Genomic DNA, 14,278 nt, shown 5'->3' on the forward strand with positions numbered 1-14,278 from the left:
AAAAAAGAAAAAAAAAACGTCGACAAATCGAGAGTGCTCAGAATGAGTATCAGATGATGCCATAGGGAAGGGGAAGCATCAACGATTGCCAGAAAAAGTGTAGAATCGGCAGAAAATAACAAAAATGGTGTGTTCCATGCAGTTTTGTGTAGGTTTCAGAGTGCGCACCCGGGGCGCTGCCCCTCGACCCCGCCAAGGGCGTTGCCCCCTAGACCCCCAGTCGTTGCGGATATCAGTCATGGGAGTCTGACCAGTTGAGAAGACTTAAAGTTGCTGTAGGCATGGAGTGTCTATGTACCAGAGGCACTGAGAGTAGGTGTTGGCCGTGAGGCTGTTTTGGTGGATGCGTAGAGAGCTCGGGAGGAGCTGATCATCCAGTTGGAGGCAGTGCAGCGACACTTGGCTCAGGGTACCTAGGAGTTGGAAGCAGAGAAAGCAGCACAGGTGGCTATCAAGGTCAGCTTGAGGAGTCAGTATTGTGTTAGCAAAGGCTATAGATGCAACGGGATGAATGTGAAAGTGATATTGTTGTATTAATTGTTTGAGTTTTGTTCTATAGTCGTCAGGAGACGACTTTTCTTTTTGGGGGGGATGATGTCATCGGTAGAAATTGTGTATCGGCCGACGGGTCCCTTTGGAAAGGAAACTGTGTATCGGCCGATGGGTCCCTTCGGAAAGGAAATTGTGTATCAACCGACGGGTCCCTTCGGAAAAGTTCTTGTTATCTAGCTGACGAGTAAATAGTTATGTAGCGACATGCTGTATGTGGCTGACGGACTCCTTCGGGAAGGTTCCTCGAAAAGTGTTTATAACCCCTTCGGGAAGCATTGTATTCATCTTATCATCATAATATATCATCGAAGTATAATGTACTGTGGGCATATGCGAATAATAATAAGAGTTCTGTTGTTTGCTGTTCATGTTCGTGTTCTTTGTCTGTGTGCAATTATTAATTAACCTATGCGGTAAACAATGATTACTAGAATGAAGTACATGCATTCTTGCAAACCATGGGGCATTCTCATTATTTTAATATATGCAAAGAAAACTATCATGTTTGAGATTTCCTTTACAAAATGAGATCTATGCAGTTGTAATGTCCCCTACCAGGGACTGTCTATTTAACATGCATATTTATACATTATTGCACACTACTAAATTAAAAGATAAGTTAATTTGTTCATAATCTAATCCATAAATGATATATTTAAGCTTAATCCTTACTTCTTCCCTAACCCTAAAGGAGAATGGGGAATTACAGCCATAGGCGGCTTGAAACGACCACCGCAGTGACGCCCAAGAGTTTCATGAACACCCATCAATACCACCACGTGGCCCAAGCATTTAATGACCACTTCTCAATACCACCACTTGGGAGTCGCCTCTTTGGATCGAATTGCCTGCCTCTGCCTACAAACATCTACCTTTCAAAAGGCACTACTAGATGTTTTAAGGGTAGGTCATTATAATAGTCTTTCTTTGACCTCTGAATGAGTGATGGACTGTCATCTGAGAAGGAACTATTGGCCTATTGGAAATGTTTACAAATAGCAGACTATCACTGATCAAAGCTCTAGAATCCAAATCTAGAGAGAAGCCCTTCAGAGAATCTTGTATGTGGATGAATGATGGGAAACAGATTCTTTGGAGTTGTAATGTCCCCTTTTTAGCATTCATAGCATGATGTTTTCGTTAGCCTATTTCCCCACGGTCCCGTAGGCTAACCAGGACATTAAAGGGGCTTAGAGGCCATTTGGCCTAGATAGTTTCAGTTGCAGGGCTTTCTGAGGGGTTTTGAGGCAACTTTGGGCATACTTACTATTTATAGTAAGTCATCTTGGGCATGGGTGGACATCCAGTGGCAGCGGTATGTCGATAGTAATTGTTTAAAATCGGCAAGAAGACTTGTTTATCATTGATAAGATTTGTTTTGCATTGATAAAGCTATTTTATAAAGTTAAATTTAAATATTTAACTTTATCAATGCATAGACTATAGTTTGTGGGAAATATTTAAATTAAAAGAGTCCCCTTTATTTTATAACACATTGGAGACATAAGTTATATAAAGGGAGTTATGTTTCATCCCACATTGAGAAAACGAAAGATTGAGCCCTTCTGAGAACACTATAAAAGAAATGGAAGAGCTTCTTTTAGGCATGGTTGGAAATATCAAAGAAATTGGAGAATTTTCTGGAGGTTATGTCTCAATAGTTTGAAGGACAAAATCCCTTCAAGCTGAAAATCTTGACGCCATTGAAAGATATGGTCTTGAGATTCAACAGGGTAGCAATCCGAAAAAGCAGAAACGAAAAAGCAGTCTAAAAAAGCGGAACCGAAAAAGCAGGCGGAAAAAGTGGAATCGAAAAAGCAAGCGGAAAAAGCGGAACTGAAAAAGTGGAATCGAAAAAGCAAGCGGAAAAAGCGGAACCGAAAAAGCAGGCCGAAAAAGCAGTTCGAAAAAGTAAAGCAGAAGGGGCAACATTGAAGGAAAATTATTACAGCCATCTACAACCAGGTTCCCTTGTTAGTATTGTTTTTTTTAGGGTATTATAAGTTTCAGCTGTAAGTGTGCATTATACCAGCATTGTCATTTTGGTAATCCATGTAAATGCCAAAGTCTTGGCCATATTTCATGAGCATTGTATTAGAAATTTGATTGCAATCAAAAAGATAATAGTTGCTGGTGTCATTTAAGCAATTCAATCTCATTATTTATCAGCTAGTTAGTTTGCATACCAACTGTTTGTAAAAATGTCAGTTGGCTGTAGGTGTTCATTTCTCATGCTTAGATCATATATATGCACTGAATATTGTTAAAATTAATAGCACACTCATGTTAGGTCATTGTGTAGTCCATTGTAGTCTTCTAGCACAAGATTCTCATTGATGCAAATTGTAAAAAGAGTCATTTAAAGCCAGCTGAAAAACTATATCAGTCATACGCCCCTTGCATGTGAATTGTTTGATGAAATTCCTTGAGCTTTCATTAGCATTTTTTGAGGGCAGATTTGAGGAGGGTTATTACAGTGGTATCAGAGCTTGCTTGCAAAGTGTTTGACGAAATGTCAAAGAACTGAAGTATAAATTTTTTTGGTGTTTGAAGAAGTTATAACCTATTGGGGTTATTACAGTGGTATCAGAGCTTGCTTGCAAAGTGTTTGACGAAATGTCAAACAACTGAAGTATAAAAATTTTTGGTGTTTGAAGAAGTTATAACCTATTGGGGTTATTATAGTGGTATCAGAGCTATAAGTCCTGCCATCCTATGGAGGTCTTATAGAGAATTTGGAACAGCCAGATAGAGAGAAAAATGTTTGACAAAATGAATGCCAGTCCAGATCAGGGAAAGGAAAGATTCTTATAGTTATTAGACACCTTAGCACAAGGACAGCGATCAGTAGAGCAGAGAGCACAGGAACAGAGTCAGAGATTGGAGCTTATGATGCAGATGATGGCTCGTCAAATGGGGTTGAATGCTAATGTAGGTGGAGGAAATAATCGGAATGGTAATAATCAGAATGGTAACAATCAGAATGGGAATAATCAGGATGGGACACATAATGGAGGTGAACAAGTTGGGAACAATTTCGGTCATGCACCCCAGCAAGCTAGGACAGTGAGTTCGAGACCCATGATTCCCACATTTCCTCCTAGAGCTCCAGAGCAACCTGTACCAAAGCCCCAGATCACTGATATACACGACCAGTTGAGGAGAGATTGGGAAGCCGAAGGTCCAGATTTTATTGCTGCAATTACCTTTAGGGAGTATATAGATGTGCAGATGAAGCATATGCCACGTGGACATGACAGGAACCAGAGCTATGAGCTACAAAAGAAAGTAGGGAAACTTCAATTACCATATTATGATGGCTCGAGGAAGTCTAAGAGCTTGGGTTCAAAAGCTTGACACATACTTTCAAATGAACCCTATGCCTGAGAAAGAAGCTATTAAGTATGCAGCAATTCACCTAGATGGGTTAGCACACAAGTGGTGGCATCATGGTATGGTCACTATGGGTCATGCACACATTACCTCATATGTGGAGTTTTCGGAAAGACTAATTGAACGCTTTGATAGGCCTAAGGATCATACCTTACCCATGACAGGCAGAAACTTGTATGAGGAGTTTAACAGACATGCAAATTCGATACAAGGAGACTTCAGCACATCTTCAGGTAATGGTTTATCTGCATCATCTTCGCAGGCAGAAGGGGTTTCAAATGTTGTGCAGGTTGAGCCAGTTGCATCAGAAGGTGATATCATAGGCACACCGGATTGCATGATTGACACAAATAGTGATTCCACTACAGTTGGGCTGGATGAAGTTACAGCAGTTGAGGATACTGTCATGTTTGAGGATAGTACAGTTGATCAGAAAGTGAGCATTCAGGACTTTGCAGAAAATGAGTATCAAGCACAGTTGGATGCTTCTTCACATGAGATAGAGGCTAGTAGCTCCTCACTTAGTTTGGCAAGCCAGCTGAAGACAAGGGACAAAGATATTGTCACGGCTTTATCTCATCATGACAGGATACATGGATTGATTGAGAATCACATTTGGATGATTCCACTGCAGGAGAGACAGAAAGGAGTCACAACAGGTTCTTCTTGTGACGACTTACAACAGATCAAGAAAGATGCAGTGAAGAAGGAGGAGAAGGAGGTTGACCGGCTTTTTCATGAGCTGGAGGATACTCGAAATTCCTTGGTGTGTACTCGGTTGGCTCTCCAGGATTCTGAGAGACACGTGGACGAGCTTTGTCTTGAGGTGAGTTCAGTTCGGAAGTTAGCGCCTATAGCAGGGACTTAGTTTTCTTTTACAGTCGGGTCACATGATGATGATATGAGTATGTCTAGCATTCACACTCCGGATTCAAAGATTGTAGACAGGTGCGTGAGGTCATTTGGTATTGTTCACATTACTCAAGTGAGAAGTTTACTTGAATTGCCAGCTGGTTTCCGTTCATGGATTAGATGTTGGGATCCTTATCTTAGTACTTGGGATCGTTTTGACCAGAGATATCTATCATTCCTTGGTAGTAGTATCTATTGCACCATCATGGACTTGATTAGTAGTTTGCCAGGTGTAGTTCTCATCCATGCCAGCAACTTGTTTGATAGTGGAATTAGTTTTTACACACCTGTGTTGGGCATTGTTCATATATCTAGTCGAGCATTCTTGTTGGAATGGGTTGATGATCTCTCAAATATGACAGAGTTTACAGAAGAGTCCCAGGATCCGAGTATTACAAATGATAGCTATTCCGAGGTTACTCCTTTGGACAGTGTACCAGGGATAGAGTATAGGAGTTCGATTAGTCGGCACAATCATGTGTCTAGTCAGCTGAGAGTTGGCGAGCGAGACATTTCTATCGCTTGCGAGCATTTCGATGTTGCTCGTCATTTGTTAGCAGTTTATGGATGGGGTTCTCCTACTAGTGATGAGCACGGAGGCGATTATCTTTCCTTGACAGAGATCCACTCTTTATGGGAGGCTATCTGGATTCTGAGACAAAATTATATGCAGTTGGTAGCCGACAGAGATTATCTTATGGAGTGGGGGAGTACAGCATACGATGTATTATTGGCCAAGGAAGATGAGGTGAGTGAGCTTACTCAGCAGCTCGAGGTGACTTCTGAGATTCTTGAGAGTAAACAGTTTCATTTGGCTAAGGTGACCATGGAGTTAGAGCGACTTCAGTCTTTACTAGATTCTGTACAATCACAGACCGTGGTGTCTGGTGATCCGCAGATGTCCATGGTTGAGGTTGATAGAGGTAGTGGAGATGAGGATATATCTGTCCACGACACTACTATTGGCATATTTGGTCCATTTCCATTGGAGGTAGGTTCAACTGAGTTGGGCATTGCAGCTGAGCATTGTGATATGTTTGACTTGGAAGGCACAGAGACTAGTGATGTTGTTGTTGATTCTGCACTCTTGGCTATATCATCCTCTGACTTAGCTGATGATCAGTCACAGTTGGTCATATCACGTCTGCAGGATGAGTCTTTGACTGAGATTGGTTCTTTTTACCGGCATTATACTAAAGGATATGTTCATCGGTTTGCTTTTGATCCATGTGTTGAGGAGTTGATGGCAGACAAGTTTGGACTGGGCTCTCATTTTTGCTATCCACCGTGTAATGACTATTCACCATTAGCAGTGCATGGGTGTTATGGTTATGAGACAGTGGTCAGTAATCAGCAGAGTTGTGTTAAATGCAGCAGATGTATAGTGTGTGGATTCTCTGTATTTGGTGCAGTTTCATGTGGGAGTGGTCACTATTGTAGCAGAGTTGGAGTGTGCATTCCACATAACACGGTGGGTTGTGTGGATGGTGTTTATTATGTTGACAGTTTGGGTGATCTACTCTACTTGGGGTCTAATATTTTGAGAGTTTGTGCCTCGTAGGTTCCTGACTGTGGCAGTAGTGGATTTGGAGTTCAGTTGCACCGTGATTCACGATTCATTTATGGATTCCTCTTGGTTAATTTTCACAGATTGTTGCAGGAGCCTATGTTCACTAACAGCAATATAGTTCATGACTACATTCGGGATCCAGGTGGATTGATTGGGTTGTTGTTCGGCCATTGCTTGGGGACAAGCAATTTTGGGAAAGGCGGACTGTAATGTCCCCTTTTTAGCATTCATAGCATGATGTTGTCGTTAGCCTATTTCCCCACGGTCCCGTAGGCTAACTAGGACATTAAAGGGGCTTAGAGGCCATTTGGCCTAGATAGTTTCAGTTGCAGGTCTTTCTGAGGGGTTTTGAGGCAACTTTGGGCATACTTACTATTTATAGTAAGTCGTCTTGGGCATGGGTGGACATCCAGTGGCAGCGGTATGTCGATGGTAATTGTTTAAAATCGGCAAGAAGACTTGTTTATCATTGATAAGATTTGTTTTGCATTGATAAAGCTATTTTATAAAGTTAAATTTAAATATTTAACTTTATCAATGCATAGACTATAGTTTGTGGGAAATATTTAAATTAAAAGAGTCCCCTTTATTTTATAACACATTGGAGACATAAGTTACATAAAGGGAGTTATGTTTCATCCCACATTGAGAAAACGAAGGATTGAGCCCTTGTGAGAACACTATAAAAGAAATGGAAGAGCTTATTTTAGGCATGGTTGGAAATATCAAAGAAATTGGAGAATTTTCTGGAGGTTATGTCTCAATAGTTTGAAGGACGAAATCCCTTCAAGCTGAAAATCTTGACGCCATTGAAAGATATGGTCTTGAGATTCAACAGGGTAGCAATTTGAAAAAGCAGAAACGAAAAAGCAGTCTGAAAAAGCGGAACCGAAAAAGCAGGTGGAAAAAGCAGAATTGAAAAAGCAAGCGGAAAAAGCGGAACTGAAAAAGTAGGCGGAAAAAGCGGAACCAAAAAAGCAAGCGGAAAAAGCGGAACCGAAAAAGCAAGCCGAAAAAGCAGTTCGAAAAAGTAAAGCAGAAGGGGCAGCATTGAAGGAAAATTAATACAGCCATCTACAACCAGGTTCCCTTGTTAGTATTGTTTTTTTTAGGGTATTATAAGTTTCAGCTGTAAGTGTGTATTATACCAGCATTGTCATTTTGGTAATCCATGTAAATGCCAAAGTCTTGGCCATATTTCATGAGCATTGTATTAGAAATTTGATTGCAATCAAAAAGATAATAGTTGCTGGTGTCATTTAAGCAATTCAATCTCATTATTTATCAGCTAGTTAGTTTGCATACCAACTGTTTGTTAAAATGCCAATTGGCTGTAGGTGTTCATTTCTCATGCTTAGATCATATATGTGCACTGAATATTGTCAAAATTAATAGCACACTCATGTTAGGTCATTGTGTAGTCCATTGTAGTCTTCTAGCACAAGATTCTCATTGATGCAAATTGTAAAAAGAGTCATTTAAAGCCAACTGAAAAACTATATCAGTCATACGCCCCTTGCATGTGAATTGTTTGATGAAATTCCTTGAGCTTTCATCAGCATTTTTTGAGGGCAGCTTTAGGAGGGTTATTACAGTGGTATCAGAGCTTGCTTGCAAAGTGTTTGACGAAATGTCAAACAACTGAAGTGTAAATTTTTTTGGTGTTTGAAGAAGTTATAACCTATTGGGGTTATTACAGTGGTATCAGAGCTTGCTTGCAAAGTGTTTGACGAAATGTCAAACAACTGAAGTATAAAAATTTTTGGTGTTTGAAGAAGTTATAACCTATTGGGGTTATTACAGGAGTCTGGACAAATCACAACTTTATGAAGCTTTTCCTTCATAAATAAATTGAATCCATTGGCCTTCTGTATTTCATTCTGACTTCAACATCATGACCTGCAGCCCCCTACTGGATCGTATTAGAAACCATTGTAGGCTCCATCCTTACTCATTTCCTTTCTACTTGTAATAGATTAATCAATTAAATCTTTGGACCTACAGTAAAAAAAGTGATGATGTACTATACATTAAAATCCGCATTTCATGTCTTGCACTTCTATTTTGTTTTAGTTTGTCATTATGCAATTTCTTTGGCATGAAATAGAAAAAAATTGTGTTTTCATTTTCTTTTTTTAATAATTTTTGAACACTTTTTAATTTCTCAATTATTTTTAAATTAACTTTTTTAAATTTATTTTTGGAAAATCAATCACAAGAAGGATCTTTACTAATATGGTGAATGTTAAACATGGCTTTCATCTTTTGATTTCATCTCACTAACATCAATGAGCTGATAATTATTTATTAAACTTTGTTGCCTTTCAGAAAGTAAGCAGTATGGTTTTAAAAAACAAACCTGTGAATTTTCCTTTGGCCGCCTAAAAGAACCAGCAACCCACCTTAAAACATTTAAGAAGTCATAAAATTGTAGTTAGGAAAAGATATTCATGAAGGAATACTTTAAGAAAATGATCAAACCTACCCTGAAGTCCCCAAGTAGCCATACATAGATCCAGGGGAGCCTGCTCCAGCACTGCAATAACATAAAATATTATAGTTGAAATTAACAGTATGTTTGAATTGTGAATTAACATAATTCCCATTGTAAACAAAAACTGAAACAATCAGCGACAACATTAGATTTTGCATCAAATCACAAAAAAAATACTTCTCAAACATTAAATTTACCCTAAAGAACAAGCTCCGGCATCACCACAGCAGTGCAAAACTGGAACAGTTTTCAGAAAAGGAAAGCCCAGTTCTATTGCTGCAGCCTCACTAACCTCTCCTGCTTGAAAGAAAGAACTTAATATCATTGAAATTTGCATTTGTTTTTTTGTTTTTCAATATAAGCCTGATAACCCTTAAGAAATTCCATAAAATTACTAGAGTGGAGCCAAACTTTGACAGGACCTAATGTTTGAAGATACCACATATAAAAAAAAATTCAAAAAGAAAATAGGGAGAATTTTGGAAAATAAAATGTAGTTAAACACAAGTGAGTAGTCATGAATAGATAAAAATAGAATAATGTTCAAAAACTAACAGAATGTTCATCCTAAGCATAGCCCAAATTAAAGATTTCATATTTGCAATAGAACACCCTAGAACCTTGCTCAATCTTAGGATGAAAAGGAGAATTAGTTGCTGATCATAACTTAATGTAATGTCCCAGTTTCACGGTTCTCTCGTAGTCCATTTGGTATTGGGTTTTGGGGGAAGTTTAGATGCACCAATGAGTTCAGATGAGTTAATGGAGATAAATGACACCTTCTAGAGCGATTTTAAATAAATTATCTAAGACTCTATTTTCAGCAGTGGCCATTTTTAGCACTTACCATCGTAGTAAGTTTCAGTGTATCTCAAATTGGATCAGTTTTCTGTTTGGACACTTACTATTTTTGCCTTTCACCAAGGATTTTCACTTCATCCAAGAATTCCTATTTGCTTAAGGATTTTCACCCTTTTTACTTCAAAGAGTTTTTAATCTTAAAACTTGCAATTCTCATCTTGGAATTCACTCGTAGCTAAGGATTTTCATTTTTAACAATAAAGAAATTTCATTAAACTTTTTCATTTTTAAACTTCCCTTGTCAATTTTTTTCTTACTGAAGTTTTCACAATTTCTTCCTCAATTTCCAACTCTGGCAATACCTAACTTTTCAACCTTTTAACCTTATACTTTAGAGAACTACATGGCCTTGCCAATTTTTTCCAATTTGAAAAAGGACTTTAACATTGAGCTTTAACGTTTGAAACATTTCTTCATTTGACGTCTTGATTGCCTATCACCTGAAAGCTAGGAGCTAAGAAACTTGGAAATGTTGCCAACCTAAGGGCAACTAACAACCACCTACAGGCTACAACAAACTAAACCACTTCGTAAAGAAAAAAAGGAGGTACCCATTTGCAATGCGGTATGTGTATTTACAACACAACAGATTTATGGATGAATCTTAGCCAATGATGACAATATGACTTGAATACTTCTAAATCCAAGAATATTCATTTCTTGCATGCATTTTCTAAATGCGTGATGATGGTATAATACAGCAGCTGGAGCAAGAAAATAATCAGTCAATGAACAAGAGAACCTTGATACTCTTTTCTAACCAGACCACATTAAAGGGGCTCTGAAATAGAATGGCTAGATCCTGAAAACCTAGTAAGTATATGAAAGAATTGATATTTATTGCAAAAAATATATTTTTTCTGGTTAAATAAGCAATTAATGGCCTACATGGAAAAAATTTAATTGAATCATGTATTAACTAATAGAAAATTGAATCTTTTCATGAAATATTTTACAATGTAATTGGATGTCCTAGTTGATGTACAATTTTTATTATTATGTTTCAATATTATTGATTATCCAACTATGTATTAAAATGTCTGTATAAGTGTTTGTAGGCATTCAGTAGTTATAAGTACTTGGTACTTATAAGCGCTGGGTAGTTATAAGCATCTATTAACTGATGATTACATTCCTCGTGGCAACTGGAAAGTATCTTAAGTAGATTGTGTATCATCAAGGAAAGTGGTATGATCTAGCAGGATTAACTCTGATCTTTGGCTAACCATATCCAGTTATTTTCAATAGAAATTTTATGTGCAAATAAAGATATTTTACTCCATATTGGTATGCATTGTGATGTCTATAATTAACTCATCCATTTATTTTATAAGAAAGAGCAGTATACATTTGACACTATTTATGCCCTTAAATGCTTATAAAGGTGAGAAGAGGCCACAAGGTAGTCAAGACCACAATCAATAATAGAAGGAAGGAGAAGATTACGAGAAACACTTGAGAAAAACACAATCATACAATTCTCAAGTCAGATCCTTTCCCAAGAACTACTCAAGTTAACAAGTTATGACAACCTTGTTTAGACAATGAAGGTTGGGAGAGAAATTTACATTACTTAAAAATATATATAAGAGTAGCCTTTAAAGAATTGGAGGGTTGTCAACTGAAGGAGGAGTTGAGCCATATAAAAACCCTTGTCGGTTCTAACTCTGACAAACACCAAATTGCCTTATTTTTCAGATGTTTGACATTTTGTCGAAAACTTTGCATGCAAGCTCTAACTCGCTGTCTTTTATTTTCAGATTGTTTTTTATTACATGGAAAGGTTTCAAATGATGTTTAAAGCTTGCAAATGATTACTACAAGATTAAAGCAAAGAACTAAATTGCAAATACAATTCTTTTTTACTTTTTGAATGCAAACATATGGTTTCTATATGTAGAATGTGCACTCACAGCCAAAGTCTATTTTCACAAACACTTGGCATGATATTATTGATTTATTATAAACTGAAAATGAATAGTTACAAAGAGGCATTTCAGCAAACAGTTGTTGTGCACCCTTATAACTCCTTATTTTGATTAGAAACAACTTACAATAAACCTATTTGCAAATACTGAAATTTGAAGCTACTAAGCACATAATATAGAAAAAACCTGGTAATGGATCCCAGCTTGTTGCATTGTCTTCAATTTACTGCAGCTCACTCTGAAAATTAATATCCACAAACTCCAATGTAGAAATGACCCAAAGACATTCAGAAATCATAAAACATACATTCTATAACACTAACTTCACCTTCCAGTGACTCACATGGCATTCTTTAGACCCTACGGCTGCCTTGTATATTCTACATGTTGGCTTCTGATGGCTGCAATTGATATTAATTGATGAGTCTCCAACCTCTCCAAATGATCCGATTTGTACACTTAGATTTCAAACCCTTGTATAACTGCAATCCAATTAAATTCCCTTTCAATTAAGCACAATTGATAACCCTGAAATGAGTCACCCAATTAGCAAATATCAATGTGTATTTCAACACCTCTGTAATGTCCCCAATTTTAGCAGGTTCCTGCAATTGGCTTGGTCAGCTCACCATCTCGACCCTCATGAGCTGATAGTGGGATTTGAGGGTCTCAGTTGTGAGGTTATAGGCTTTTCAGCAGCCTATGGTGTGTTTTTGCTCCATTTGAGGGACTTACTATTTATAGTAAGTCCAACTGTTGGTTCCGATGAGCTCAGTTGAGTTAGAAGAGTTGGGTGATGCTCTCAGTTTTTATTTTGGGCTTCTGGTTTTGGCTCCAAGAATCTTGGAGGGAGCATCTATTTATAGTAAGTCACCGCGTCAAGTTCATTCATCATCAGGATCACTTTAGTGTTGTCAGATTTCGATTCTCATGCTCCTTCAATTGTTTTCGCAAGATGGATGAATTATTATTATTCATCCAAATACGTTGAGGTTGTTATTTCTGTTGGTGTTTAATGTTGCTCACCGCAGTATCATAGCTTGTTGGAACTAGGATGAAAAGTTTTAAATCATGGGCATAAGAAACAGTGGCCTTGAATGTCAAAATATTAAGTTATGGTGAAAAAGGTCATTTTTGGGAGCCAAAAGTAATTAAGAACTATATCATATGGCACTTTGTTATATTTTAATATTGTCTTGAGGAAGGTTCTTAAGTGAATTTGCATTTGGGAAACTTTGGGTCATTTGGAGATCATAAATATGAGCCCATTTGATGAGTAGAGCATTTAATTATTTGATAATCTTATTTCTCTTTGTCGTCTTTGTGACGTTTCTAAAGTTCTGATTTTTCTGTGCCCAATCTGAAGTATAAGGGTTTGAGATCTACAGCTGAAGTATTGTAGATTCAATTCTGAGAATTATTCCAAGATTTCTTAGCAAATTGTGTTGAGGTGTACAATTTGTCATTTCTCCTACTATATTAACTATTACTAAGGAGAAGTTTAATTTTTCTTACTACTAGTGGTTGGTCTCGAATTTGTGAAGGGATTCGCCGGAATTGTTATATCAAATTGTTTGCTAGTTAATTTGGAGTTGGTGGAATGCCATTTATATCTGTTGTTGGGCATTATTTTCTATATGCACTTTGGGAGCAGCATATCTGCAGTTGCATTTATTAGTTGGAGAATTCTTTTGCTACTGTTAGTCTTCATTTTAGAGAGCTTTCAAGGCATTTCTACATGTAAGTTCATGGATTGTAACTTCTAATTTTTCTGGGTATTGTTGATTTAGATAATAGGGGATATTTTATCAACTTGATTGTTGATATTTTGTGAAAATATTCAGTATTTAAATTGATATTTAAATCTGGAATTTTCAACTGTATATTCCCTATGTAATTTCCAAATATTTGAGTTCAAATTATTATTACAATATCTTCAGTTTTGCTGCTATATTTTTGTATCAAAAATTGCAAAACATCAAAAATAAAGAAATCAATTCTTCATCACAAATTGTTTGAGAGCCAACAGGGCTCATTACAGTGGTATCAGAGCTTGCTTGCAAAGTGTTTGATGAAATGTCAAATAACTAAATTATAAAAGAATTTGGTGTTTGTCGAAGTTATAACCGGTTGGGGTTATTACAGTGGTATCAGAGCAGTTTCTTGCCATCCTGTGGGGTAGGAAAGCTATTTCATTTTCAGATCTGTTGTTGTTTGCAGAGTGACCAACTATGGACAGATACCGGAGGTCTAGTAGTTGTAGGAGTTGGTGGAGTAGTGAGGACGATAGCAGGAAATTAAATGCCTTGAGGGAGAGTAAGGAGAAACTTAAGCTTCACCAACAGAGGTTGGCAAAGAGTTTGTCGAATCCTGAGACAGTTGAGAGAGCCGCGAGATACATAATTTTCGCCTTTAAAAGTTGGCGGAAAAAAGGCTTGAGTTTTCCCTGACAGGTGTCCATGATGCAAATGGACCTATATTTAGTACGACACCTGCTAGCCCTATCCACAATGTTAATGATGGACTTATTTCATAGAGACATGTGGTTGTGTCAGTAGCAGAGGATAG

General features: G+C 37.5%; 1 protein-coding gene across 3 annotated transcripts in view; it reads right to left on the bottom strand.

Moving 5' to 3' along the window:
- The window catches only part of LOC149534793 (uncharacterized), a 318,498-nt gene that overhangs the window by 170,394 nt on the left and 133,826 nt on the right, over window positions 1-14,278 (bottom strand). For 2 of the 3 annotated variants that reach the window (XM_089805050.1, XM_089805052.1), the window contains exons 8-10: window positions 9,119-9,218; window positions 8,913-8,963; window positions 8,787-8,829 (exon numbers count right to left, since the gene is read on the bottom strand). In XM_089805050.1, coding sequence (XP_089661176.1) covers window positions 8,787-8,829; window positions 8,913-8,963; window positions 9,119-9,218 — 194 coding nt within the window. The remainder of the gene's footprint in view (window positions 1-8,786; window positions 8,830-8,912; window positions 8,964-9,118; window positions 9,219-14,278) is intronic. The other variant, XM_089805051.1, reaches the window with a different exon arrangement.

Source organism: Cupressus sempervirens, chromosome 10 (assembly GCF_028749045.1).
Source record: "Cupressus sempervirens isolate cs-2001-9-10 chromosome 10, ASM2874904v1, whole genome shotgun sequence".
In the NCBI taxonomy this organism is placed as follows: domain Eukaryota; kingdom Viridiplantae; phylum Streptophyta; class Pinopsida; order Cupressales; family Cupressaceae; genus Cupressus; species Cupressus sempervirens.